Source organism: Vittaforma corneae (assembly GCF_000231115.1).
Source record: "Vittaforma corneae ATCC 50505 unplaced genomic scaffold supercont1.4, whole genome shotgun sequence".
In the NCBI taxonomy this organism is placed as follows: domain Eukaryota; kingdom Fungi; phylum Microsporidia; family Nosematidae; genus Vittaforma; species Vittaforma corneae.
The window spans coordinates 6,168-32,333 of NW_006889837.1; the positions used below are offsets into that span (position 1 = coordinate 6,168).

Below are 26,166 nucleotides of genomic sequence, written 5' to 3' on the forward strand. Positions count from 1 at the left end.
ACAAACATCATCTCGGATATCTGTCTGTCCGGACAATACCCAAGCCCCTCACAGATCACATTGATGTTCGAGAAGACCACATCCCCATCACTCTCTTTCGAAAGGACACTGAGTATGGATCCAAGCAGGTTCTTGGCCAGACCTGTGTGCTTCTTCTTCATCCTCCACCTCCTGTACTCCTTGTCTGGATTGTAGATGTGGTGTATGAGCTCGTCCATTGTTCTCTTGTTGTCGCCCATTATGAACATGCGGCTGTTCTTCTCCCACATGTCCATAAAGGTGCTTTTGTCATTACCAGCGAGCTTTGATATGTTTCGTTCCCTGGTGTAGCTGTCTTTGTTCTCTGCAACCTTTGTAACAATCTCTGTGAAATTCCTATTCCTGGTCTCCCCGTCTACATCTGTCCTGAGCAGTGCAGAAAAGTCCTCTCCATACACTGCCACAAGGACTCCTCTGTTGGCCTCGATCGTCTCAATGACCCCGGGCCACAGCCTGTCCCACTCCCTCACAAACATGCTCCCATTCCACAGCCTCACCAATTCTTCCTCGCTGCGTTTAAACTCAGGAACTGACGGCGGTCTGAGTGTTCTCAGCATCTCGAAGTTCCAGTGCATTGGCTTGCTCTTAAGTTCTCTGTACACGTCCTCGACTGAAATTTCATCTTCTTCATATTCAACGTTGTCGCTGCTAAGCACAACACGATCCCCAAATATCTCTCTCAGTTCTCTCCATCCCACAGTCCTTTCTCCATCTCCAACCTCTGAAATGTTATTGCCTCTTAAATTCAGTAATCGCAACGAACCAGCTAACTTTTCTATCTCAATTGGCAGTGTCTCAAGTTTGTTACCACCAAGATTCAATTCTCGCAGATTCTGCAGTTCTCCTATTGCTGCTGGCAGTGTCTCAAGCTTGTTATTAATAAGCAACAGATGTTGTAGATTCTCCAGCTTTCCTATCTCAGATGGTAGTATCTTGAGTTTGTTATTACTAAGATTCAGTATTTTTAGATTCTCCAGCTCTCCTACTACATTTGGAAATATTTCAAATCTGTTTTTCAAAAGATACAGTTCTTGTAGATTCTCCAGCTCTCCTATAGTGTCTGGTAATGTCTCGAGTTTGTTATTACTAAGATTCAGTATTTTTAGATTCTCCAGCTCTCCTACTACATTTGGAAATATTTCAAATCTGTTTTTCAAAAGATTCAGTTTCTGTAGACTCTTCAGCTTTACTATCTCAACTGGCAGTGTCTCAAGCTTGTTACCACCAAGAAACAGATGTTGTAGATTCTTCAGCTTTACTATCACAGTTGGAAATGATTCAAATTCGTTGTATCCAAGATACAAGGTCTGTAGTTCCTTCATCCCTCCTATCTCGTCTGGTAATAGCTTTAGCTTGTTATCATGAAGTTCCAAGCGCTGTAGTTTCTTCAGCTCTGCTATCTCAATTGGGAATAATCCAAATTTGTTACCGTTGAGAATCAGTCTTTCTAGATTCTTTAGTTTTCTTATCACTGTTGGAAATGATTCAAATTCGTTGTATCTAAGATCCAGATGCTGTAAATTCTTCAACTCTTCTACCTCAGATGGTAGTGTTCTGAGCCTATTGCCATATAGACCCAGATGCTGTAAATTCTTCAATTCTCCTATCTCGGGTGGCAATGTCTCGAGATTGTTAAAACTGAGATCTAGCTTCTCTAGTTTCACTAACCTCCCAACATCGCTGCCAATAAATCTAATGCCTTGTCTGCATATAGATATTTCAGTGACATCCACAGGATACTCATCAAAGCTATAGATTTCACTTGGGTTTGCACCATTGTCCGAGCTCTGGAGTGTAGCTCCCATGAGTACAACTAGGTTATAGATTGCTTTGCATGCCTTTCTCATTCGTACAATATTCATTAAGGGGTATGTGCTAAAAATTTTTAAATAGTTGAATTTGACAGTAGAATGATGTATCTCCAAGTTAAAAACCACAATGACATATACGCTTTAACTACAAGCAGGACTGTAATACTGCCAATATCACATTGACTGTGCTGGTAATTTGTGAGTGCATGCTACCACTCAAAAATTCAATTGAAAATAGAATGTTGATAGATGTCAAGCATATCATGCCAAATCATTCTAGTGCAATCACTCCTGATTGTGATAAATGTAGTCCGTTGAATAAATACTACGGTATGGCATTTAATGCACAATAGAAACTCTAAGGATTCTCTATGTTCTTTGTGCAACCCAGCGGAATGGGAATGGATTGAGTATGCTGTCTATCCAGCATCAGTGCGGAATACCAACATATTCCCTGTAGCATGCATGCTGTGGCTGGAGATTGCATGGGAGTATACACAGATATATCTATAGTTAAATTATAAAGCCAGCGACAAAAAAAGTTAGTTTGCATTTATTTAAGCACTAATCAGAAGAATGAATCTGGCAAGTTACTGTATAGTCATGATCAGATCACTAAAACAGTCTTTCCTATTCCAGCTCGGCTGCAATGCTGTATTATTTAAACATCATTTATTTGTGAAATTTATCGGCTATCGTCAATTAGAATTTTGCCCTTCCTAAAAATAACATTTTTGAGGATCCTAAAAGCATAGACAGTCAGGCCTAGCCGATTCCAGTCTTCATTGTGAAGACTCTTAAGCTCTCCAACTGTTTGAATATCCTGAGCCAGGAGCCTGTCTTCCCAGCTAGATACCAGCTCTCTTCTATTGATGCCTCCACAAACATCCTCCAAGAAGCTTTTGATACTCATCTTGTTGTCATACTCTTTCAATTTTGGATTTAATGGCAAGTGCTTCTCTCTAGGTGGTACGCCATCAATGCCGTACAGCATATTCTGCATAGCTCTGCATGAAAACACCGTCAGAGGCAGCCTCTCCCAATCTTCATACACCATAAGTTTAAGATCAAACACTGTCTCGATATCCTCATCTCGCAGAGCTTTGATCCAGCTCTTTGCTGTATCCTCAGTCCTTCCTGTAATGGATGCTGCGTCAAGGGCATACTGCGGTATTAAAAAATTATTCTTGTACTTGGTTTTGCATAGCTCATAGCTTTCGTTAAGGCTTATATCATTCACTGCCTGCTCCTCTGTAAGCCGTGTGGTGCCAAATGGCGGTGATGAGATGGGCGGTGAGCGTATTCCCAGCTCTTCTTGACCGATTAGACGATTGCAATCTATATGCGTTGGTATCTCCAGATGAATCCTGCTTCTTCGTTGGAGAGCATACAGCATTTTCATCATACAAGGGGCAACATTCTGCTTGGTGTCTGCACTTCTGGGTTGGTGATACCTTCAGATCTCCCAATTTACTGCCCAAGGGCTCAGATACTACATTAATGTTGCCACTATTACCCTCACATGGTACATTGGATGGCTGCGGCGCATTAGGAAACTGTGAATAAATATCCTCGAAAGTAAAATCTGCGTATAACTCCTTTTGAGATACACTTTCGTTCTTAAACTTAACTGCGGACTTGCCCAGTTCAAGAGAGCATACCGAATTGTCTTCAGGCGGCGTGGTGCTCTTTTGTTGAAGCTTCATTTTTAACTTCTGGGTTATCTCTTCTTCTCTTCTCTTTTCTAGCTCCTTCTTAGCCTCTGCAATTTTAATATTCTCCTCGATGATTCTCATCTCTTCAATAGTATCTGCTCCAAAATTAACACTTTGCAGTGATTCGCTGTCCTCCTTCTCTGGGCTTGTGGTGACAATCATATCCACATCCCTGATCCTCCCTATCTCGTTGGAATTAACTTCGATTATTCCATCATGCACTTGTCCTGAGCTAATCTTCATCTCAACAATCTCCAGTCCTGATATCAACAAGGACGAAAAAGTCTCAACAGCACTAGTGTCAACTATCTTCTCGGCCAAGAGTTCGTCACATATCTTCTTCACTGTATCGGTGTTAAGATCATATTCAAATTTGATAAATTTCATGGTAGCATACAGGAGCATCTGAAACACAACAATATTGTCAATAATGGAAACAATGCTCAATTCCATGTCCTTGGGTGGCGCGCCGTTTAGCGGATATACTGCCACACACTCACGAGGGATGCAGTCTCCGGTGCATATCACATCTGGGTGGAAGAAGTGGTGATCCAAGCATTGCGCAGCAGTATATCTGGAGGATGAGGGAACAATGCACCCCATGATAAGACTCTTGAGGCACGGATCTGATACCATCTGTATGGCCTTTGGAAGTATCCCCTGCAGCACATTCTTGTATATCTCGGTAGTATCCTTAAATTCACTGTATGGTGTCTTCCCAGTAGCCATTTCAATCAATCCCATCCCAAACGCATAGATGTCGATCTTCTCAGTGTATCCCTCCCCTCAAACATTTCCCTGGCCATGAAGTGCGGAGTGCCAACAATCGTGTATCTCTTATGTCTTCTTTCTCTTGCCAGTCCAAGATCTCCAATTTTTACTTCTCCTATTGCTGTATTTACAAAGATGTTATCGTTTTTAATATCCCTATGTATAATTGGTGGATCCAACATGTGGAGATACTTCAATCCTTCAAGTATCTGCTTTCCCCACTTCCGAATAAGCTTTGTGCTGAGTGGCCCATGTTTCTGAAGATACTCCTTCAATGATCCTCCAGTCATAAACTCGGTGATGAAGATGAAGTTGTCGTCAGAAAACCAGTAGTCAACTATTTTAATTATATTTGGATGGTCTACACTCTTCAGCAATGCTATTTCTTTTGAAAAAGATGACACATTCTGGTTTTCGTCCTCACAGTACTTCATTTTGACCTCATTGTAGGCTACTTCTTTCCCCTCTTCCTCATCGATAGCCTTTGTGACAGTCTTGTAGCTTCCTTCGCCCAGAATGCATTTCGTCTTCTTATATCTCAAGTGTTTGTCTTTGGCTGATAATTGCATGATGGTGAAAATTTTCAGAATATTTAAACCAAAACACTATATTGGCAGCGAGTGCCGCAAACTAGAAGACAAGAATGCCGTGCCAAAAACTGTGTGCAAAATGCCAGCATACTAAACCACTATATTAATATATGTGTTGAAAACAACAAAAGAATAAGATATTAAATTCAAATATGGCCAAAATTGCTGGAAACATAGTAAAAACATCGATTGTGTCGTCTTTCTTTAATACCGCTTCATAAAACTTTTAATTTTTCTAAAATCTTTTCGTCCAATGGCTCAATTTCCTCTTCCTCCTCATCTATTACCACTCCCCCGTCATTCAGAACAAGCTCTCGGAGTGTCTCGATGCTTTCGTAGTTGTTCTCAAATATGACCAGTCTTTTAAACTTAAAAAGAGTAGCAAGCTCCTCCAGCATGGTGATGCAATCCTGCCCAAAGAAATTGCACGAAATATCAAGTGTAACCTCCTGCCTCAAGCAATCCATAGATCCTGGAAAGTCGCCTTCTTTGTCTTGAGCATTCCTAGTAGCTTATTGATGTCTCCCTTATCTACCTTAATATCTTGCAGATAGAGCTCCTTTATAGTATTCTTCAGAAAAAGAGAGCCAAGATGCTCTATGGCCTCTCCGCATACAAAATTGTCTGTTAGGTTCAGAACTTCTAAGCTTCTATTTTCCACACTCTTCAGAAACTGGGACATGCTCTTTTCTTCTATGGTATTTGCATTTAGGATAAATTCACGGAGATTTGTAAATTGGCTGAAGAGTGTGCAAAACTCAGGACAAATAATATTAATACGATTTTTAGACAGATTGAGTGATATTAAGCTGTCTTTATTCTCAAGCTTCTCAAGATGAGATGTGATCTTCTTCAGCCCCTCTTCTCCAAGACCGCAATTATGCAGGTTTAGGACCTGCAAAGGACACTCCTCCAGAAATTTTCCAAACTCCTCGGGAAAATTGCATGAAACAGCATTGCTGGGCAGCTCGAAGGAGTGAAGATCCCTGGGGAAGGGCCAGGCTTAGTGCTCTTAGCACATCTGTCATCTCCTCAAATGTCAATGAATCAAATATGCTCTCTAGTTTGATGTGCTTGAGGTTCTGCATTTCCTTAATGACTTTTGCCACTTCCACAAACACTTCTGGTACAAATGTATTGAGGCTGAGGTCTAAAATCGAAATCTCAAATTTTTGGGTGCTTAAATCGTCCAAAATATCCTTTACCGAGTCTAAAGTCGAATATTTTTTGAATTCCGTGTTGATTTTGTAAAGCATTGAGGATAGTAAAAAATTTACAAAAAATTGTTGTGCTGTGAAGAAAAACTGTGGCTTATGAAATTAATTGCCAAAACAGATCTTATAGAGATGAATAAAGAGCATACAAAGTGTGCTACTACAAATGCATATGCTATTACTTTCAACAAGTATCAGTCATGAAAATCAAATTTTATGACTGATATTAAAATATTTATAAAAAGCATAGCTGGAATTATGTAATAAGCAAACATAAATAAAATTGAAAATAACGATACGCATGGCTAACATCCCAGTTATCTAGGTTTCTTTATTTACTTCATTGTTTTTAATATGGTAAGCTTATTTATCACACTCATCAGATTTACCTTGCGATAGAGGCATAGCTCATTCTGCCCAGCCCACTCTTTCAGCCGCATTTGTGCATTTGTTTTCAGGAGAAAGGGGATTTTCAATTCCTTAAAATCGGCCAGGGAAGGTCCCTTAATTATGAAAGAAGGAACGACCAGACAAACGAAGACGTTGGAGCCTAGCAGAGTCAAAAAGAATACTAGCATTAGAATACCTAACTCTGTAAAGAAGACTGCGCAGAATGCTGAAACCCCAGATGAGATGGAGTTTGAAAATCAGAATAACGGACCGAAGAAAAATACTGATAGGAAAACCATCACAGAAAATAATGTTAATGACGATACCCTATTATTGGGCTCAAGTAGAAATGCTATGGAAAATGCTATAAATAACCAAGGTAATACACAGCATGGTATTCAGTACAAAGAGGATAGTGGTATAGCAGCAAACAGCACACAACCGAACGTTTTTCAATCAATCCCTGAAAAAAAAGGTTCTATGGCATCCAACACTGCAAGTCTCAGAGAAGATGCCTGCAATCTTCTCATACTCAAAAATGAGGCAAAACGGCTTGATGATAAAATTTCTCCTCCCATAATGAACAAGGAAAAAAATCAAAGTTTGAGGGTAGAGCAACCAATGCAGGAGGGAAGTGAGGAAAGTGGATTGAGATTGTCGTACGGTAAGCAGAAGGAGGTTGGCCGAAGCCTTGGCGTGACATGTACTCCACAATATACTGGCTCTCAGTACCGTGACGGGCTTAGTCAAGAGGAAGATAGGCCAGTTAAGCAGCAAGGTATGCAAAGCATGAACTCAGAGGCGCATAGATCAAATGTACAGAGTGTTCCTGTGCATTACTCCAAAACACAGCGACGCGAAGACCATGTTGAGAAGGAAGAGCCGGTTTCGAGGGAAGAGCTACTGGAAGAACTGAGGAACATTGCACGTATAGAAGCCAAATCTCTTCAAGAAGTATCAGATAGAGCGGAAGAGACATACTTCCATCCACCAGCATCTCCCTCCAGGCATCCTCTGGAATATCTTCGAGAGATATACCAAACGGAAAATAGACTATCAGAGTATATGGAGTCTAAGCCAAAGCATAGGCGACATGAAAAAGAGTTAAGTGACAGCTCGGCCGTTGAAGTAGATAGCAGTGGATTTAAGAGCTTCAATGATTTCGACGAGGGAATATTCAGGTTTGATCCCAACACAAAGCTGTTTAACTGTCCGTGGGAGGACTGTGACAAAGCATTTCCATCGCTCTCTCGGATAAAGAGACATTATATTATCCACACTGACATTAAGCCATTTAAGTGTCTTAATCCTGGATGCAGCAGAAGGTTTAGTAGAAAGGATAACATGTATCAGCATTACCGCGTTCATTGCCCTTTTGCAAATCATTCATACAGACATCCCTAAATCATAATATTTTAAATTAAACTATTTTGCAAAAGTACTCTGTTTTAAAAGAGTATTGCGTTGCTAATTTCAGTTTAAAGCTTGATGTGCCACGCAGTGCATTAGCTTTGTGCCATTCAGCTATTTGGTGGCATTCCATCTTATACGGCAGATGCGTTTTTATTTTAAGCAAGGACTCTTTCATTCCTCGATTATTCTTAAATGCATTTGTGTCCTTGAAGATTTTATGTATTGCAATGCTCAGAGTGGAAATCAGAACAGACTCGGACGAGGAAGAAATCTCCATTGGCACATACAAGCTTAATACATGTATCTCTAACTCCATTCACGTCTGCGAATTCTTTAGCCCCACACTTCGACAATATGAGGGGTATGTGACCTTGGACAGCATTGAGGATGTCGAGAGATTTGAATACAAGACCCAAAGCTGGGAAATAGAACAGGAGTACTGCAGTGAGGAAAGACTGCCCAGTAGGAAGTACTTGCATCTCTGGGAGGGCATCGTGTATGACGAGAAGGAGAAGTATGAGCTTTTTGAAAAAATACTCAAAATAGAAAACGCATCAAAAAAGGTACGGGAATTATTTGGAATAAACAAATGCGTGCTGATACATGGCAAGCCTGGGACAGGAAAGTCGTCATTGAGTAAAGCTGTTGTGCAAAAGTTGGCCATAAGAAGGAACAAGGTATATACGCTGAGAAGGATTAGATGCTCGCAGCTGTTCAGTCGATTCTATGGCGAGTCTATGAAAATTCTTGAAAAGACATTGAAGGAATGCGAGGAAAATACAGTTATATTGGTAGATGAGGCCGATTCAATTTTGATGAACCGGTCAAACCTATTTTCCAGAAATGAGCCGGGAGACTCTCTGAGGATTGTTAACACGCTGTTGAATATTTTGGATAAGTCTGAAAACCTACTCATTTTTACAACTAATTTCAAAGAAGAGCTTGATGAGGCATTTCTAAGTCGTTGTGATGTTCTCTTCGAAATGAAAAGCCTTAAGCATGAGCATGTCTATTTTCTCCTAAAAGGAGTATTCGAGAAGATTCAGGATTTTCAGCTTTTTAATTACTTCCAATTTTCAGAATTTTCAAGCGTCAAGATTTGCGGAAGTCTTGTAGATGAGAATAGCCTTTTGTTATTTGAAATAGCTAAGAAAATCGAAAATATGAGTCCTAGGCAGATAAAGAAACTTGTGTTTGGAATATTGGAGGATAGAAAAGTCGATGTCTCATTGGCTGTTAAAAAGCTTAGAAGCTTGGTGGATCAAATAAGCTTAGCAGCTAACATTAAAACCAAATGATTACTGACACTATTTAAAATCTTCAAAGTTTACTAATTAAGTTAATTAATAATTTCAAAATTAGCTATCAACAGCCTGTCTTAAAAGATGTACAATGTTTGTTTAAAACTCATAAACATACCAGCCTGCCTAGTCAACAAAGACAAATCCAAGCTACTATGCTGCCGTATCTCTTGTTTGAGCTTCTGTTTTTCCATTCTTTGTTCAAAGCTATAAAATTTTTGTAAAAATTTACCCATTGATGGCTAATCCAAAGCTTGAAGAGAAGCTCAAGAAAGTGTACTTTTTGGAAGAAAGCATAATACCAGAGACTGTAAAGCAGATTCTGGAGTCCTGCAAGGACAAAAATGAGACTGTGCAGCTCCAATTGAATGTAAAGGGGTATGAAAACAGGAAAGATCCAAAAATGACCAAGGACATTGCATTTCCGCATGTTATGAGGAGAGATCCCAGCATATGTGTGATTGGAAATGCTAATGCCCAGACTGTTGCGGAGCAGCTAAACATTCCATTTGCCTTGGTTTCCAACTATGAGGCTAAGTCTCTAGCCAGGGAAAGAGAGGATCTCATTGCTAAGTACAAATACTTTATCCTCTGTCCTGACTACCAGAAGGCATTCAATCTCAGGGACATCCTGAAGAAGAAAAAGACCCATTTCATGTGCCAAGATGCCTCTAAGTTGAAGGAAATATATGATTCTTGTCTTAAGACGTACAGGCTCAAGGTCAAAGACTGGTACGCACTGAGCTTTCCTGTTGGCCATTGTCAAATGACAGTAGATGAGATTGTCGAGAATATCAAGTATGGTGTTCAGTTTCTTGCTGACAATCTCAAGAAGGGGCCCCAAAACATCAAGGACTGCTATTTGAAGAGAACGACGGGCCCCAACATCAAGGTTTATTAAAAGGCTTGGATTGATGGTTTTTGCCATTGTATTTGGATAATATTAAAAACATAAGAGATTTACAAGCCTTTCAATATTAACAGCATCTTTAATATATTTTGATTATTTATGCATAAAACTTAGTCATAAAGTGGCTCAAAATGATCCGGCGTGTGTAAAATTTTCACTTCTGGCCCCTCCCCAAATGAGGTTTGAAATTTTTCGTCATCTGCAATCGAAATTACAGTTATTTTTAACTGTAGTGCATCTGCCAGAACTGCCAGCTCAAAACTGCCCGCTCTTTGATCCATTGGATCTATGTGCTCTGCACAGTATTGTTTCAAGTCCATTTGTATGAAACTTTGGTATTTTTTCTCATTCATCTTTGCATGCGTTGAGCATATTAGTCTTAGATAAGCTGTAAATACAGTCAAGTCTTCGGAATCAAGATCATCCACTGAAATCTTCTCGATAATCTCCTCTATAGATGTGATGTAGCATTCGTATACAACACTGGGCACATCCATCTCCTCAAATTCTTTTGTAAACCCGTAAAACATCGATTTGGCCCTTTCATCTCGTAATAATGGAAATATAAGAAGCGTGACACTGGAGTACAGGCAGTTTCCGTCTCTATTACATTCTCTATAATGTTTCTCTTTGAGTGATTCTACGGCCTTTCCATATTTTGGATTGGCACTAAGAGGGTGTTTAGATACAGGAAGTAGTTCAGACATGGGTGCAAGAAGGCAGAACCACTAAATTCAGGTGATGTTGAAAATATGATGAGCATTAAAGCAACATCGTCATGCAATAATAAACGACAGCGTTACAATAAAATATGATGATGTATGATATTTACTAGTCTTCGTGATTTACTACAAACATAATTTACTTACTGATGAAAACCAGTGGAATTCTCTTAAAATAACTCTACTCTTCCACAAGCACCTTTGAAAAGTAAGTCACTTCACCTTCTTGTCTTTTTAGAATTGTCAACTTTCTGCGTTGGTCTGCCTCCTCATTAGTGTTGTCTGGTGTCTCACTAACAGTTTGATTATCCTCTTGTATTTCAAAAACCTTTAGATTAAGAGCCTTAAGAAGATACTGTTCTGAAATCTCATTAAGCTCATCCTTTGAAATGAAATCATTAAGGCTCTCCATCTCCTCTTCACATTTTTCGGTATATGCTGCCATTTGGTTCATTTTTTCTTCTTCGCTCATCAGTCTGTTATCAATGCTACTAGAATATGAAATAGAATGCTCAGTATTCGAATCCTCGCTGATGAAGGCGTCGGCTTTATTCACTTTAATAAACTCCCAAAGAGTATAAATCTTCAGAAATGCAACTAACTTATAGTACATTTCCCTGTTAACCGTGAAAAGGCCCTCAAAAGGCACATGCCCTTTTAAAAATATCGAGACATCCTTCAATATCTTGTCAATGTCTGAAACATCCTTATATTTCATGTATATAAGTATTCTTCGTAATTTTTCTACGTCAATTCCAAATGGCGTGGTAGAAGATAAAGATGCAAGTTCCCCTAAGATAGCTATAGCTTGCTTCAAGGATGAGGAAAAATCTTGAATCAACTATAAAATGGTTTCTTGCATGATGTTTTAGTTTTTTATGCATAAAAGAGTCCCCTGAATTAAAGAGCCCTCTATCTCTAAGTTCACCAACTACTTGCCTGGATAGCTTTAGCTTTTCTGGTTCCGTGGCGCCCCAAAAATTTACAAAGTCCCATGGTAATAATAGAGGATCTTGTGCCTTTTTTATATAGTTCTCTAAAAACTGCTTATAAAACTTACTGTTTGATATATCAGACGGTAGTATATTAGAGCCTGTATCTGCAACCTTAGCGGTAGAATCTTTGGATGTCCAAAGTCGAATAGCAGAAAGTTTCGGCTTGAGACCAAGAAGCTTCATATACACGAATATGACTATATACACAGCATATACAAGAATGACTACAAAAATTGAGAGATACACGAAAAGTATGCGAAAAGCTTCAACAATCATTGCAATTAAAAAGGAACCCAGAAACCAAATTAGGTGTCTAATCATCAAAAGGGTGCAGATAAAATTCCAAAAATGCCTTCCTGCTTCCCTGAGGTTATTGCCTGACTTTGAGAAATCTCCAGTTACAAAAACTCCAGATGGAAGATTAATTACAGAAAGAACGAGCTCAAAAAAACTGGATACAAATTCGACAACCATTTTTATGCACAAATTGCAGAATTTCTTACTCTCAACTGCAGGAAATAGCGTAGTAGATGTTGAATCCCAAGCCTTAATAAATTTAGGAATCCACCCAAATGAGTATTTAACAACGCTATCTCTTGACATAGCTATCTTTGAAAGAATACTGGTGGGAAGTACATTCCACCCAAAAATTTTAATGTGGGGAAGAAACTCTGCCAAAATAACTATAAGACCCCAGAATATGGCAACATTGGTGATACTTAATTCAAATAGTGTAAAACTTGTCGTAATCTGCTGCTCTGGTTGTATACTTGCATCATTCTGCATGCTTTGCGTTTTTGATATGTCTTGCATTTTCGATGGGTAAATTTTTGCAAAAGTTTTATGCAAGGAAAAGTAGAATGTTAAGCTGAGCATTCCATTTTACTTCTGAATAATCATTGTTTGTCAGTGTTCGTTTTAGATATCCAAGTACTGCTTTCTAGCACATATTGGCTTTCATTCCACAGCGGGTATTGTTCAAAATTTAACATAGATTGGGCTTTTAATTGAGAACTGTGGGTTGAGATTGCCAAGATGGTAAAGTAGCAAATAAAGATTTTGAATATAGAGATGTGCATTGTTTGGGCATCAAGTATATCATTTTTAAAATAAAAGGATTGAACAAATCTGTAAAAGCCCTATTAAGTGGAATGGCGTGCATACACGCATTCCATACGCACAGATTGATGTAAAACTTAATGAAGAGCCTTGGGATGCTTACAAATCAGAAAAGGGTTCCACCAGTATGGCTACTGCAATATTTAACACTTCTGCTATATCCAATAGAAAAAAGCAACTGTAAGTCAATCCTACCTTAATTTAATTCTAACTTATTGTGCTATTTGTTGCCAAGCTGTTAGTTCTTGAATGTTTATAAATGATGGCTAGATACGTCTATATTAAGTACTGTTAGTACAATGATCCACCTGCAAACCTCTCTGTCATGCACTTGTGTCCCCTAAAAAACACCACAGGCACCAGTGGTATTTTCTTAATTCTCTGCCTAAGGTTAGTGTCCGTGGTAGCCACAATATAACATCTAAACTCTTTGATTCTATTTATTATGCAGTCATCTGCATATGTTCCCTTATGACTACATTTCAGGGTCTCAATCTTCAATCCTTTAATCATATTCAATGCCACCCTATATACTCTTCCAAGCTTTTCCAGTTCTCCAAACACACACTCTGGGACTAGCAGATCGACTTCCCCCTCTAAGCATTCAATCAGAGATTGTTCCAAATCCATTTTCTTTCTGATACAATCATTTATGAAATTAGTATCAAGAATAACTTGGTATGGCGGTTTAATAGGTGCACTAAGCACTCCTCTCTCCAGCTCTGCTGCAGACATCGACGACTCTATTGACTCTTCTAGTATTTCGTTCTTTTCTTTGGCTTTATAAGCCATTTTCTTAATTTTTCTCAACTTTGCTTTTTGGCCCATGGCTATGAAGGAAAAATTCGTTATAAAGAAGAAAATTAAAATCAATTCGCTAATTTATTCAATAAAAGGCAGCAACCATATCACCAAATTTGGCATGCATCCAAAATGGCTATCAATTTAATCCGACACGTCACAACTGAGTATGCGCATGGTGATGCTGTTAATTAGCTACTAGCTTGTGGCATCACTGTTCGTTGTCTTCCTTTCAAGTGAAACTCTCGAGATGGCATTATCATGTGCTACATACAAAGACGATCCAATAAGAATAATGCTATTGATCTGTCCATGAACTGCCAAAATAATGTCGCTTGTTCCGTTGCAAACACCATTATTAATCCTCTCAACAGCTACGTATTTCTGAGAAGCATGAATTACTGCATTTCCTTTCAACTCAAGAGCATTTGAATATCTGAAAGTATTGATATACTCGTCTATCTTTCCACTTTCTAGACTTATTTTTATAATTAAATGGCATGAGCTGAGTGCCACCAAGTTACCATCGTGTATTTTTAAGGCAGTTAATCCTCCTGGCGTTTTATGCACTTTAATTGATTTGGTCGATCTCTCATAGATACAAATAGAACCATGACCCTGTATCCATGCAACTATATCGCTGTTCATTTGTATACTTCTAACAGAAGCCCCTAAAGCTGGCTTTCCAGCAATCTTTTCAATTGTATTGAGGTCGGCATTCACTAAATATATTGAATTTGCACATCCAACAGCAATATGCTTTTTGTAGGCACTGCAGCATCTTATCTCATCCGGGACTTCTAAAAATCCCCCACCATCAACTTTAAATATGCTATCAGAAGCGTAGCCATACAACTCCCTTCCCACAAATATTCCCACAGTCCTGCTATTATTCTTCATGTATATTTCATTTTTAGTGACTAACTGGTCTTGGTCAACTTCGAAAATTTTTCCTTCATATGTGAGATAAAACAGCTTGTCTTGGAACAACGCAAAAGAGCGGACAACGTCGCTGCAATGCATTGATGAATCTGCACCGATGTCCTTTTCATCAATATAGTCGATGTCTAGCACGTCTTCGGTGCACAAATTACATTTCTCTATTATGCTTATCAGATTTTCGAGTATTCTTTCGTTTTTGTAGAACAAAAAGTATTGGCTGTTTGTGTGCAGAATTGTGTTAAGAAGAGAAGTAAGAAAGAGTCTATCTGCACTGGAATCCACCTGTAACACCTCAGTTGACTGGCATGGCCTAAGTTTATTGGCAAATTTAACGAGGATGCTGCTCATGGGTAAGAAAATCGATGGTGCAGTAAAAATCCAAGATGGAAAAAGAGTAAAATGCAGAAGCCTTCCTGGTATTTTTCAAGTTATTGTGGTGCGATAAGTTACACCCAATAGCACATTCTAGTTGATTTATCTTTCTAGCAAAGATAGTTGGCATTTGATCCTATTAAAAACCAAATGTATCGTTGGCATTCGTTGTATTGTATTCCCCATTGATCTTCGTAAATATTTTACTTTGCCAAGCATCAACTATATTTTTTGAATAAAGTTTTCAAAAAGTCCATTAATAACCAAAATTTGTAATGAAAATGCAATCAGGGATTGTATCATCTGAAAGACAGCGTAAAAGCGCCGTTGTGAGGATGCACAGTATGTGAAAGCATTTCAAAGCTAAGCTGGTAAGTAGGGTAAAAGTTGTTTGATATTTCATTAGATTTTACCGTTGTGGTGAATGTGATGTAGAACTTTTGCTTTGGCTTTCTTTACTACTTAGCTTCGGGAACAGTGCAAAATAACCATGGGAAAGCCCCAGAAGTAGATTTATGAGAATCCCCTCATCCGGCTTTGGCTATTCTCTTTACGAATACTATGCATTTCTACTTCAGTAATGTGCTCTTGATGTCTGAAACAAAGTTCCTGGAAATGTTTTGCGCAGTGAATGTTATTGCGTCTAACGTGATTGTCTCTTTGTAGCCTTAATAGTTTGCATAAAAAAGGATAGCTCAACTGATAGATAAGTGAAACATGACTAAAACCTAGCTCCAGAGGATGTAGATATTGACGATTTAAATTAATTTTGTACAACAAGGAGTATCTGGCAAAAAGACGGATCACACCAGCATTAGCTGCTAGCATATAAAACGAAGTTTTATCTGATACAACCACCAAACCATCTTCCTGCTCATTACACTTGATACCGTTTCATTTATTCAGTAACAGTCATCACTGATACACATACTCACCTGTCATGTCATATCTTTAAATAAATGCCCTGTTTGGATATGCCACACATGTTTTTAATATTTGCACTCTTGCTGTTATCATATCAGAAAGGTTGCCTAAACGATGAGGGAACATACCAAATAGGCGTAAAGATATATGCTGATAGAAATTCTCGCCATGTGATTACAAACTACATCCACCACATTCTCCCACATGCCTTTACTGAGCACATTGAGCCATCCCATACAGAGTTTGAATCTGCACACATAAAGCACTATTTCGGGGCAATATTCAACGCTGTGAATAAGACATTGAAGGGTACGAACGTGCAGTTCAAGGCCGATTATTCCGAGCTTTTCAAACATGAGTATTCCGAACTACACGAAAAATACTGTGGATATTTTTCAAACATAACGGCAATAACTGAAAATTTCTTGAACGACTTTAAGGACCCTCACTCGCTAGGAGACAACAAAATACTGCTAGTGGACTGTAGACACAACAATGCATTTCTGCCCACAAGTAGCCATATGGCAAGTAAGAATCGATGTGGAAAGATTCACGGTATACTCCTTACTGATCCTGAAATAATGAAGCACAAAATAGCCGAAGGACTGTACAGAATATTCTCAACAAAGAGCATATCCCAGATTCAGGGCATTAATGGTGCCATATTGGCTGATATTTGCCAATATGTGCAGTTCTGTAATGCAAACTACGATAAAACAGGCATTTTCACTAAGGATCTGGGAATGCTGACTCATAAGACTCTTTCTGACGGGGGAATAAAGGGATATGGATATAATATAGCAGGAAGATTTGTTAAAAACTTTGGACACGATTTTACACGAAACATTGAATATGAGGACAGCCAGTACAACCATCATGACCACGGATTCTTCCACGGAGATGACGGTTACTATCACAGAAGACACGATGTTCATGATGATGATAGTTGCCACAGAATTGACGATCATCACTACAACCACCATAACCACCGCGACGAGCATGAGCCGCATTTAAATGAACCTAATCACTATAGCCATGGTGAGCAGCATAGTGTTCATACAGATGAGCCACACTATGGAGAAAACCATGAACAGCCGGCCAATGACAGAGACACAAGACGTAGTAATGGTATTGTTGTTAATCACAAAGAACTTCATTAAATTTGTAAATAAAACTATAACTGGCGTAAATTTTATAGAAAAGACGACATTTGCTCATTAGCTATAATTTTAGTACAGAGTAAAACTAATTCAAGTGTAGCCATGCACAACTTATACTACCGATCTATTGCAATCCCATGCTTGTCATCTTTATGCCACCCCAAAAAGTGCTGGAATGAAAACAGACATAAACAAGAAACTCCTCAAATTAGTCTCAACAGAGGTTCTTCTTCAGCTGGGCTTTGAAAGATCCACAGAGCAAGCATTGAACATTATAACTGAGATTTTTAGTTTCTATCTTGAGTCACTGATCAAGAAGGCAATTTCAGTCCAAAAGTCTGATGGCAAAGACGATAGTAATGAAGGCAGTGCTAACACATCTCATCTGGACTGCAGATACCTAATTGAGGACACATACCATGAAGAGCAATATCAAATAAAGGAGCTAGTCAAGTTTATGGAGCAGCAAATAGCTTTAAAAACCCAATTAACAAATAGGCATGATGTAGAATGCGAAGAGTCGCTTTTTCATGCCCTGAGACTCCTTCCGAAGGGAGCATCCCTCAGAAGCGTATTTAAAAATACTCGAGGAGCAACACTTGAAGAAAAAAAAACCGGGAGATAACCGAGGATATTTTTGTGGATAAATTTATGAGCGATTTTATTGAAAAATGCTCCTCGGAGGAGAGTGTAAGGATTGTTCATGAGTATTCATTTGATTGTTCGAAGATTATAGAGAATGCCAAAGGCAACGGACTTGTGCCCTTTGAAAAGATGAATACAAAACCCAAAGAGTGGATTTATGAAATACGGGATTGGGTTCTGGCTGAGCAAGAGCTTTTAATTGATGATTTTTACGGTACCGAAAAGTACAAAGTGATGATGTAGAAACTCAGTTTAATAGATAAAATAAAGCTTATTTGTTTAATAAAATGGATACTATTCTAACCTTGCCCAATCAAATCTACTTTAACTATCGAGTATCAAGCATTCATTAAGTACATTAAAAACACTTGATGTCAATTATCAAGCATCTCTGCAAACTTTCTTAAGCGCTCGGTCTTTTCCTCATACTTACACACTTCCTTCTCTGCCTTTTGTACTATTCCTTCGAAGTACCTTAAAACATTCTTTTCCTCAATCATAAACCTCATATAATCCTCAGGAATCTCAATGTCCTTTCCCATTTCCCTCAGCTCATTTCCCTTCTCTACTATCCTTTTAATCACCTCCGCGGGAAACGTCTCTGTTGCTCTATCCTCACAGATGTTCTTTAATCTTTCAAACTCTTCACTCAAAAGCTGTATCGCTCTTTCCATTTCCTTGTAGTTTTCGTTCTTTGAAAACACTATCTTATTTCCCCTCTGAAAAGCTTTCATTCAAGCCACCTTTCTAAAAGAAGGGTGTTATAAATGGAGCAGGAATTCATCCTAAGACTACCAGAAACACTCAGAAATGTTAACCCAAAGGATTGCAAACTGGTTAAAACATCTCAGAAGGAGGTTAACTTCATGGTGGGAGCTAGAACATATCCTGGAATAATATGCAAACTTCCTACAATTGTTGAGAGTCAGAAAGTGGTGGACAACAAACTGTATAAAATAGCAGATATATCCGCCCTTGTTGTGGTGTATGAGGACAGCAATTTCAACGTAGATGACGAGATATGCAAGTATGAATCATCAGGATTAACACCTCCGATGTATTATGCAAGAGAGAGAAGGTTTGCTAAGACTGCAGTCCGAACAGAAGATGTAGAGAGGATTGAAAGAAAGGTCGCCGAGTTGCTCAAGGCAGACTCCAAAGCGCTTAAGGTTGAGGTTGCTATGAGCGAAAAGGATAGTACGGAGGCTGACATTGATATGCTAGCAGCCGAAATTGAAAGTGAGCTTATAAGTTTTAAAAGCACTGCTGCAGAAGTCCCAAAAGCCCAAGCGAGAACAGAGGAGAATGCTTTGGAAGTGGCTGGAAATGGAAGAGAAGCAGAAGGTACTGGAACATCAGAGCATTCCAAAGGGGTATTCGAGCAGCAAGTCAAACCAAGTGGTATTATTCGAGATAAGTCCATGAGGTCAGTTGAGCCAGCCAATATAGACGAGTCTCCCACCAAGCCTGAACAGCATGCCAAACTAAACGACTCGAAAAGTGAACTTTTAAAATCGCCAGAGATTTTGGAGCTTGAACAGAAAATCAAGGAAAAACAAGAACAGTTCGACAGGGCTGTCAATCCTATTTTAAAGAAGAGGTTTGAGCAGGCGCTTGAGACATTGAATGCTGAGTATCAAAGAAAATTAGAGGAGCAAAAGAAGTAGTCAACTTAATAAAAAGTTAATAATTTATGAACGGCTTCCTTGTTTAGCTTGAAGTATTACTGCCATTTACCTTGCTATTGACTTTGTTATTCTTTGATGCGATTACCATATTATAGTACGGACATCTATCCTGCACACTACACTCCCCACACTTAGGCTTAATTGCCTTGCAGATCATCTGCCCAAACCCCACGAACACCCGGTTCACTTCGGGCCACTCATCTCGGTCGAATATGCTCTCTAGGGCCCTTCTTGTATGCTCCGGATCCTTTGTACACACCAATCCTATTCTATTTGAGACTCTATGAACATGTGTGTCTACTGATATTCCTTCATTTCTACCTAGCGCATGGTTCAAATACAGATTTGCCATCTTCTTTCCCACGCCAGGAAGTTTCAGAAGCTCTTCGAAGGTTTCTGGCATTTTATCTTTCACTTTTCGACTGATTTCATACAGAAACTTCAGTTTTTTATTGTGAAACCCTACCTTCTTAAGACATTTTGACACATCCTCTTCTCTTGAGTTCAGCACATTTTCCGGGGTAAGTATCCCCAATGTTCCATTCAAAGATTCAATGGCAGAGTATGTTATTTCATCTTTTGTTTGGGAGGAGAGAAGAAGGAATACAAGTATTTGAAAGTTTTTGATATCCTTGGGATATGCATGGCCCACACATGAACTGCCCATGCTGTCCACCGGTGCCTCTAATTTGTCTCGTTGTTTTTTGATCTCAAAGTATAGGTCCATTGAAGCTTACAGGGCAAGAGACATCTTTAGTTAAAAGTACATCCTTTGATATCTGTCGTACAAATAACTAACATAAACTTACACTATGCACGTATCCATTTATTTAGCTGCTCTGAGTATTATCAGTGTTTCTCCTACTATTTTCCTAACCTTCAGTACATCGACCTCGTATCCTTTTCCTCTAATATTTTCCAATATCTCTAACGGCTTATTGGCCTCTATTACAAGTAAGTAAAATACATTGACAGCTATTTCATTTACAAATCTATCAATGACTTCCCTTCCATTCACACCTCCACCGACGATGGGACAGTCGAAATCAGGAACGTACGGAGGATTAAATACAACGACATCAATCTTATCCTGGTTGATTCCTCTTAAAAGATCAGTCCGTATGGCATTCTTTTCTTTCATTTGCAGCAGTGCTTTTGTGTTCAAATCTATTGAAACAACAAAATTAGAGGAGCAGAGAGATCGGTTAGGAATCCAGTAGAGCATCCTAAATCTACGACGACTTTCTCCGTAATATTTTCTTGTTTTAGAATATCATGCATAGTGTACGAGTCTTCTCCGGGCTCATACCAGTCGATCATTGCGGAGAGAGGCCTTCTGTTTTTATAAATGAAGCATGATTGTGCATGTAAAATTATTTAAGTTATGTGTAGAGTAAACTGCCACATGCACACACTAGCATGCTTGTAAAATATTACAAGAGAATATTACCGATTATTAACAATAGGCGACATGAGTATAATGAAGACAAACAGTGTCGCGAAAGCAAAAACATAAAATAGGCCATCACCTGTGTGCTCTGGCGTGTGCACAATACTTAGCGAATACAATATGCATTTATTGATTGATATCAAACACTATTGCAATTAAAGAATCTTCTTTTAGTAGAAACACTAAGTTTTCGTCAGATAAAGTCTTTAATGCTCGTCCAAAGCTCCTCTTGATTACAGTTTCGCAATTCGTTCTAACTTCGATATCATTTTTAGATACTTTAACTGAAATATTATTGGCAGGCAGCACTCGAGCATTTTCTGATACTTCATCCATTTCAGAGTTAAAATATCTCCTGTTGCCACCCTTGTAGGTGATTAAAACACCGTTGCTAGAAATTTGTGTCTTTGCAATTTTGTCAAATTCTAACTCGTCCATTAGTCTGCACAGACACTCTTCGGCTTTTTTGAACGAAATTCCGTCATTTAGTAGGTTTAACATGATTTTGTACGACAATGTTAGTGCAGATTCAGGCAGGTATTGAGAGATATACGACGTAAAACACATACTATGGGACTGCAGTAGTCTAAGTGTCATGTTTGAATCAAACGAGAAGATTTTAAGTGTATTGCTGCACTTGGCAAGGAGAGTATTCTTATACACTGCAATGTACGTTGTTTTTAGCGGAATGTTGAAGATTTGAAATTTTTCAAAATTGATATCTTCAGAAAATGAAAGAGAAAGCCTGTGTTTTACTCCAACGTTGTGCAGACAGTGCTTGGAATGGTTGTCTGTGGTGCTTTCAGTTTGCATATTGCCAGCCTTCCATTGGCATCAAATGAACCTCAACATGAATGATTGGTAACATATGTTTCAACTATCATTTAATTGATTGCCAAAGCATTGGCAGCATGGAACACAATTGGATGCACATAGAGATTGATATTAAATTAAAAATAAGATTTACTTACTGGTGTTTGATCGAATTGACTCTTACATACTCGTTAAGAATATCTGAGTCACCAATGTTCTGCTTTGTCAATTTTTTGACTATCTCAACCATCTTTCTGTCATAATTCAGATCAATATTTCCCTTAGTTAGCTGATTGGTAATTGCTGTACTCAAGTCTTCGAGATTGACAATCGGCTCCTCATAAAACCCAATAAGACTCTCTTTGTGGCTTTCAAATTCTTCGCTGTCCATTTCAGAAATATGGGTCTTCAGGTCAATCACAAACTTAAGAATTCTTTGCTCAAGAAAATCAATAGACTTTTCACTCTGAACAACAAACACCAAATATTCAGATGAGAGAATATGTTTTACAGCACAGTATACAACATATCCCAGCTCCTCGGTTGTACGAAGCTCATGGAAAAATCTTTCATGGGCAATCTGTTGGATCAGTCTACCAATAGCGGTATTGTAATCATAGACGCTTACCTCAGAATTGGTAGGGACCGTCTCTAACTCTTCGTGGTCCTTGAAATCAACTTCACTTCTCTGGCCATTAATTCTGTAAAACATGCAAACTCCAGTATTGAATTTGTCAAGCGTCTTAAATTCAACTGTGTTTACAGACGAATCAATATTGATCAATGGTTTCCTAGAATTACTGCCGATAAAATTGAATAAGTTTTCCAGATCTTCAAATTTCGTATTTCCAACGGATAGAATTGTGCAGTAAAAATTTTCAACAAATTTTACTTGATCCTTTCCCAACTTTTTAATTTGCTCTAAAAAGCTCTTCAGTAGACTTTGATGAAGTCACTCTGTTAGAGAACACCTCAAACAGTCTTTTAAATGGGCTTTTAACAATTATGCTTGAGTACCGATTCTGAATTTCCTGTCTGACAACCTCAAACCTATCGTCTGAGATTAAAGCATCTTTTGTACTTGTTTCGTTTGAATCAAATAAAGTTTTAAAGAACATTTTGGCCATGGAGACCATTTTAGTTGAAAATCCTTCAAGTTTGACCATGACACCATGTATGCCAATAGTTGTTGATAGTGTAACATGTGCATTCGCCAACTGTCTGTCAAACTTCTCATTGAACATGTCTGCAAGTATTGAAAAACAAACTTCATATGCCAGAGGGTCATTTCTGATCTCTTCAGATGAGAAAATGATGCTTAATTCAGCCTTTGGAACCTTGAACTTGCTGTCAAAAACAAGGTTTACCTCTCCATTTTCATATTTTTTCCTCTTCAAAAATCTATTTCCCGACTCAATAACTTCAATATTTTCAAGGAAATTAGCTACAAGACTGTCATTAGAAACCTTAGTGTTTGGTACACTGCTGTCTAAGCTTTCCCCGCTGGGATGATTATTAGGTTCATGCACCATATACTCCACTCCATAGTACTTGTCTTTAGAGTCAAAGGACCCGTTTGGATCAGAAAGTAGAATTACCCAGTTGTTTCTGTTGGAAATATTAGCAATGCAGCTATTGATCAAGTTGCTATCGAACCTTTCAGAAATATAGGCATACTTTAGTACATATTCGATGGGATAGTACAAGATATCAGTGCTTACACACTCTGCTATTTTAATTGGGGTATCAATCTGCTTAAAATCAAACTCTTCGCTCAGCAATCTACCCAATCGTGCATACTCATCTTCGTCCACTGTTAAATTTGAGAGAAACTCGTGGACAATGCTCAGGATTCTACAATGATGCTTAAACCCTTTGTCTGTAAGACTAATATCCATTTTGACTTCGGTATAATTGTTGTAGTAAGTATACTCAAAGCATACATCAAATGATAATTGCTCATTTTTGAGTCTCGAAAGAAGACCATTAGGCTCTTTCCTGGTGAAGAGATGTTTGATGTATCCAAGAGGGTTAAGCTTGAAATGCTCACGTAGAGGTGAAAGCATTGTAATGACTGTTAATTCCTTTTTGTCACACAGGGGCTTGAAATGAACTATTTTTGAAAGAACTTCAGATTTGAATAGATCTACCGCGAGAGAACAATTGCTTGAAGCTTCATCGACTTTCTTGATAATACTAAGGTTTGGAATAGCTTCAAAAAGCACAGATATTTCCTTGAGTTTTTCCAAGCTTTCCGACCCACAAATAATCAGACTCATCAAATTACTGGAGTACTTCGTTTTCCAGAAATTAACAACTGCTTCAAGAATATTTTTCTGTCTAAGTGTTTCTGCATTTCCACAGCTAAATCTTCCTTCAACTCGACCCTCCTTGACTAGTTCACTGCACAGTGCTCCCATCCTGAATCCTTCGCTATTAAGTGAATTTAAATATTCAGAGTCTACTGCGCTTATTTCTCTTTCAACAGTATCTTTCTTGAAAAGTGGAGAAATAAAAAACTGTGAAAACATGTCAGCCATCTGCTCTAGATAAGCGGAGTCAACATCGCAATAGTAAGTAGTGTGCTCGTCACAGGTAAAAGCATTGCTATACCCATTGTGCTGGCTTATAAACTCAAAGAACATGTTTTCACCTGGATACTTCTCGGTTCCCATGAAGAGCATATGCTCCAAAAAATGAGCTAGTCCTGGAATATCATCTGGCTCGTCGAAAGATCCAACACCGACTGAGAGGGCGCAGCTTGCCTTAGTGAATATGTCGTTTCGTATGATCAACGCTCTGATTCCATTGTTTAGTACTTGGAAGTGATATTCACTGTTGTCGACCCGGCTTTTAAAGATCATGAGGTTAGCTCAAAATTTTTTACAAAAATTTTGAATAATGATCCAATCTTCAGCCCATTCATTAATCAATACTATAGAGCTTTGGCTTTTAATATTCAGTGTTTTGGCTCCAGGTGAGCTTTGAATAAACAGTCTTTGAAGTTTTTGCAATGCCTGCTGTTTGCATTTTCTTTACTTTCATTTTCACATTTCCAACCATCTTTTTTACCCCTTGAATGGCGAAATGCTCCAACTGCGGATCTTTAGATTTTCATACAGACGCTGCTAGAGGATCAGTCTACTGTGGAGAATGTGGGATGGTTCATGAAGAAAACACGGTTGTAAGTGCTCTACAGTTCGACTCTACAACTTCCAAAACAGTCCTCTACGGTAAAATTGTAAATGTTGAAAATACAAATATCGGTACACAGTTCATAGACTCAAGCTACTATATAAAAAACACATTGAAGAGCATCTGTCTCAAGCTTAGCTTGGGAAACGACCATGCTGAGTGCGCATTCAGATGGTACAAGCTGTGCCTTCAATATTCGCTAAGCAAAGGCAAGTCCATTCTTTACACTCTTAGTGCATGTGTCTACATCACTTGCAGGCAGGAGTCTACTCCTCATCTCCTTATTGACTTTTCAAATGAGCTAAGAATCGATTTATTTAAAATTGGAAAGGTGTTCTTGAAGATAAGACAGCTACTGGGCATAGATATTCCCCTTATTGATCCTTCTCTCTATATGCACCGGTTCTGCTCACAGTTGAAGTTCAAAAACAAAGAAATTCTCAACTTCAGTACTTTACTTGTAAGCAGGATGAAAAAGGATTGGATTTTGGAAGGAAGAAGACCAAACAATTCCTGCGGTGCTGCCCTTCTGATAGCCTCCAGGATTTTTAACGAAGAACGAGACATTGCAGAGGTGGCCAGGGCAGTCCATGCCTCCATTGCAACAATAAACAAGCGATTAGAAGAGATGCGGGACACTGAGAGTGCAGAACTGCAGATTGATCAATTTATGGATGTTTGGATTAGCAAGGAGGAGAATCCACCAGTATTTAAAAAAGCCTTGCAGGCGGAAGTGTCTGAGGAAAGAATCGAAGAGACTCATTTTGACACACCAATAACCACGTTTGAGGACGACAGTGTCGAGATGAAGGATGCCGAGACATTTGACTTTGATGATTTTTTGCTGAATGAGGATGAGGCCAAGACCAAGGCTGTGATCTGGGACCAGATGTATGGGGAATACCTAAAAGAAGCTCAGGAGAAGAGGAAGTTGCGCAAAGAAAGTGTCAGAAGGCATTCAAAGAGGCATGGATTTAATACGGTTGAGGAAGCATTTCTAAGCTTGGATAAGAAGGTATCTTCTAAATTGAACTATGCAGCGCTTGAAGCTTTATTTGATCCGTCGTAGAGACGGAGGTTGGCTTTATCATTTTTTTCTGGTACCACTTCTGTTTATTGCTATTTAATAATAAATGTGTTCTTCATAATATGCATATTCCCAATATAAGCTGATGTGTCATATAGC

The 26,166-nt window shown here is 38.7% G+C and overlaps 24 protein-coding genes across 24 annotated transcripts; 7 read left to right on the forward strand and 17 right to left on the reverse strand.

Annotated features, from left to right (window-relative positions):
• Positions 1 to 2: 2 nt before the first annotated feature.
• Positions 3 to 1,901, reverse strand: VICG_00620 (uncharacterized protein; the record flags this gene model as incomplete). Its single annotated transcript, XM_007604010.1, has 1 exon — positions 3 to 1,901. A coding segment is annotated over one exon (1,899 nt), but the record flags the coding sequence as incomplete, so codon positions are not given.
• Positions 1,902 to 2,535: 634 nt separating this feature from the next.
• On the reverse strand, positions 2,536 to 3,090 carry VICG_00621 (WNK protein kinase; the record flags this gene model as incomplete). Its single annotated transcript, XM_007604011.1, has 1 exon — positions 2,536 to 3,090. A coding segment is annotated over one exon (555 nt), but the record flags the coding sequence as incomplete, so codon positions are not given.
• On the reverse strand, positions 3,083 to 4,309 carry VICG_00622 (uncharacterized protein; the record flags this gene model as incomplete). The annotated part of the gene is made up of 1 exon (XM_007604012.1): positions 3,083 to 4,309. The coding sequence occupies one exon, from the start codon at positions 4,307 to 4,309 to the stop codon at positions 3,083 to 3,085; it is 1,227 nt and encodes a 408-aa protein (XP_007604074.1).
• On the reverse strand, positions 4,300 to 4,905 carry VICG_00623 (WNK protein kinase; the record flags this gene model as incomplete). The annotated part of the gene is made up of 1 exon (XM_007604013.1): positions 4,300 to 4,905. The coding sequence occupies one exon, from the start codon at positions 4,903 to 4,905 to the stop codon at positions 4,300 to 4,302; it is 606 nt and encodes a 201-aa protein (XP_007604075.1).
• Positions 4,906 to 5,380: 475 nt separating this feature from the next.
• VICG_00624 (uncharacterized protein) lies at positions 5,381 to 5,827 on the reverse strand (the record flags this gene model as incomplete). Its single annotated transcript, XM_007604014.1, has 1 exon — positions 5,381 to 5,827. One exon carries the CDS (start codon positions 5,825 to 5,827, stop codon positions 5,381 to 5,383), a length of 447 nt encoding a protein of 148 aa, XP_007604076.1.
• VICG_00625 (uncharacterized protein) lies at positions 5,805 to 6,182 on the reverse strand (the record flags this gene model as incomplete). Its single annotated transcript, XM_007604015.1, has 1 exon — positions 5,805 to 6,182. One exon carries the CDS (start codon positions 6,180 to 6,182, stop codon positions 5,805 to 5,807), a length of 378 nt encoding a protein of 125 aa, XP_007604077.1.
• A 468-nt stretch (positions 6,183 to 6,650) lies between these two features.
• VICG_00626 (uncharacterized protein) lies at positions 6,651 to 7,934 on the forward strand (the record flags this gene model as incomplete). The annotated part of the gene is made up of 1 exon (XM_007604016.1): positions 6,651 to 7,934. The coding sequence occupies one exon, from the start codon at positions 6,651 to 6,653 to the stop codon at positions 7,932 to 7,934; it is 1,284 nt and encodes a 427-aa protein (XP_007604078.1).
• Positions 7,935 to 8,170: 236 nt separating this feature from the next.
• Positions 8,171 to 9,241, forward strand: VICG_00627 (uncharacterized protein; the record flags this gene model as incomplete). Its single annotated transcript, XM_007604017.1, has 1 exon — positions 8,171 to 9,241. One exon carries the CDS (start codon positions 8,171 to 8,173, stop codon positions 9,239 to 9,241), a length of 1,071 nt encoding a protein of 356 aa, XP_007604079.1.
• Positions 9,242 to 9,482: 241 nt separating this feature from the next.
• VICG_00628 (uncharacterized protein) lies at positions 9,483 to 10,145 on the forward strand (the record flags this gene model as incomplete). The annotated part of the gene is made up of 1 exon (XM_007604018.1): positions 9,483 to 10,145. One exon carries the CDS (start codon positions 9,483 to 9,485, stop codon positions 10,143 to 10,145), a length of 663 nt encoding a protein of 220 aa, XP_007604080.1.
• A 119-nt stretch (positions 10,146 to 10,264) lies between these two features.
• Positions 10,265 to 10,861, reverse strand: VICG_00629 (uncharacterized protein; the record flags this gene model as incomplete). The annotated part of the gene is made up of 1 exon (XM_007604019.1): positions 10,265 to 10,861. One exon carries the CDS (start codon positions 10,859 to 10,861, stop codon positions 10,265 to 10,267), a length of 597 nt encoding a protein of 198 aa, XP_007604081.1.
• A 196-nt stretch (positions 10,862 to 11,057) lies between these two features.
• On the reverse strand, positions 11,058 to 11,594 carry VICG_00630 (uncharacterized protein; the record flags this gene model as incomplete). Its single annotated transcript, XM_007604020.1, has 1 exon — positions 11,058 to 11,594. One exon carries the CDS (start codon positions 11,592 to 11,594, stop codon positions 11,058 to 11,060), a length of 537 nt encoding a protein of 178 aa, XP_007604082.1.
• A 31-nt stretch (positions 11,595 to 11,625) lies between these two features.
• VICG_00631 (uncharacterized protein) lies at positions 11,626 to 12,684 on the reverse strand (the record flags this gene model as incomplete). Its single annotated transcript, XM_007604021.1, has 1 exon — positions 11,626 to 12,684. One exon carries the CDS (start codon positions 12,682 to 12,684, stop codon positions 11,626 to 11,628), a length of 1,059 nt encoding a protein of 352 aa, XP_007604083.1.
• Positions 12,685 to 13,281: 597 nt separating this feature from the next.
• Positions 13,282 to 13,818, reverse strand: VICG_00632 (uncharacterized protein; the record flags this gene model as incomplete). Its single annotated transcript, XM_007604022.1, has 1 exon — positions 13,282 to 13,818. The coding sequence occupies one exon, from the start codon at positions 13,816 to 13,818 to the stop codon at positions 13,282 to 13,284; it is 537 nt and encodes a 178-aa protein (XP_007604084.1).
• A 171-nt stretch (positions 13,819 to 13,989) lies between these two features.
• On the reverse strand, positions 13,990 to 15,081 carry VICG_00633 (uncharacterized protein; the record flags this gene model as incomplete). The annotated part of the gene is made up of 1 exon (XM_007604023.1): positions 13,990 to 15,081. One exon carries the CDS (start codon positions 15,079 to 15,081, stop codon positions 13,990 to 13,992), a length of 1,092 nt encoding a protein of 363 aa, XP_007604085.1.
• A 998-nt stretch (positions 15,082 to 16,079) lies between these two features.
• Positions 16,080 to 17,189, forward strand: VICG_00634 (uncharacterized protein; the record flags this gene model as incomplete). The annotated part of the gene is made up of 1 exon (XM_007604024.1): positions 16,080 to 17,189. The coding sequence occupies one exon, from the start codon at positions 16,080 to 16,082 to the stop codon at positions 17,187 to 17,189; it is 1,110 nt and encodes a 369-aa protein (XP_007604086.1).
• A 175-nt stretch (positions 17,190 to 17,364) lies between these two features.
• VICG_00635 (uncharacterized protein) lies at positions 17,365 to 17,814 on the forward strand (the record flags this gene model as incomplete). The annotated part of the gene is made up of 1 exon (XM_007604025.1): positions 17,365 to 17,814. One exon carries the CDS (start codon positions 17,365 to 17,367, stop codon positions 17,812 to 17,814), a length of 450 nt encoding a protein of 149 aa, XP_007604087.1.
• Positions 17,815 to 18,208: 394 nt separating this feature from the next.
• VICG_00636 (uncharacterized protein) lies at positions 18,209 to 18,568 on the reverse strand (the record flags this gene model as incomplete). Its single annotated transcript, XM_007604026.1, has 1 exon — positions 18,209 to 18,568. The coding sequence occupies one exon, from the start codon at positions 18,566 to 18,568 to the stop codon at positions 18,209 to 18,211; it is 360 nt and encodes a 119-aa protein (XP_007604088.1).
• Positions 18,569 to 18,601: 33 nt separating this feature from the next.
• VICG_00637 (uncharacterized protein) lies at positions 18,602 to 19,501 on the forward strand (the record flags this gene model as incomplete). Its single annotated transcript, XM_007604027.1, has 1 exon — positions 18,602 to 19,501. One exon carries the CDS (start codon positions 18,602 to 18,604, stop codon positions 19,499 to 19,501), a length of 900 nt encoding a protein of 299 aa, XP_007604089.1.
• Positions 19,502 to 19,544: 43 nt separating this feature from the next.
• VICG_00638 (uncharacterized protein) lies at positions 19,545 to 20,249 on the reverse strand (the record flags this gene model as incomplete). The annotated part of the gene is made up of 1 exon (XM_007604028.1): positions 19,545 to 20,249. One exon carries the CDS (start codon positions 20,247 to 20,249, stop codon positions 19,545 to 19,547), a length of 705 nt encoding a protein of 234 aa, XP_007604090.1.
• A 99-nt stretch (positions 20,250 to 20,348) lies between these two features.
• On the reverse strand, positions 20,349 to 20,663 carry VICG_00639 (uncharacterized protein; the record flags this gene model as incomplete). Its single annotated transcript, XM_007604029.1, has 1 exon — positions 20,349 to 20,663. The coding sequence occupies one exon, from the start codon at positions 20,661 to 20,663 to the stop codon at positions 20,349 to 20,351; it is 315 nt and encodes a 104-aa protein (XP_007604091.1).
• A 435-nt stretch (positions 20,664 to 21,098) lies between these two features.
• On the reverse strand, positions 21,099 to 21,785 carry VICG_00640 (uncharacterized protein; the record flags this gene model as incomplete). The annotated part of the gene is made up of 1 exon (XM_007604030.1): positions 21,099 to 21,785. The coding sequence occupies one exon, from the start codon at positions 21,783 to 21,785 to the stop codon at positions 21,099 to 21,101; it is 687 nt and encodes a 228-aa protein (XP_007604092.1).
• A 154-nt stretch (positions 21,786 to 21,939) lies between these two features.
• Positions 21,940 to 22,692, reverse strand: VICG_00641 (uncharacterized protein; the record flags this gene model as incomplete). The annotated part of the gene is made up of 1 exon (XM_007604031.1): positions 21,940 to 22,692. The coding sequence occupies one exon, from the start codon at positions 22,690 to 22,692 to the stop codon at positions 21,940 to 21,942; it is 753 nt and encodes a 250-aa protein (XP_007604093.1).
• A 4-nt stretch (positions 22,693 to 22,696) lies between these two features.
• On the reverse strand, positions 22,697 to 24,649 carry VICG_00642 (uncharacterized protein; the record flags this gene model as incomplete). The annotated part of the gene is made up of 1 exon (XM_007604032.1): positions 22,697 to 24,649. The coding sequence occupies one exon, from the start codon at positions 24,647 to 24,649 to the stop codon at positions 22,697 to 22,699; it is 1,953 nt and encodes a 650-aa protein (XP_007604094.1).
• Positions 24,650 to 24,864: 215 nt separating this feature from the next.
• On the forward strand, positions 24,865 to 26,049 carry VICG_00643 (uncharacterized protein; the record flags this gene model as incomplete). The annotated part of the gene is made up of 1 exon (XM_007604033.1): positions 24,865 to 26,049. The coding sequence occupies one exon, from the start codon at positions 24,865 to 24,867 to the stop codon at positions 26,047 to 26,049; it is 1,185 nt and encodes a 394-aa protein (XP_007604095.1).
• Between the last annotated feature and the right edge of the window lie 117 nt (positions 26,050 to 26,166).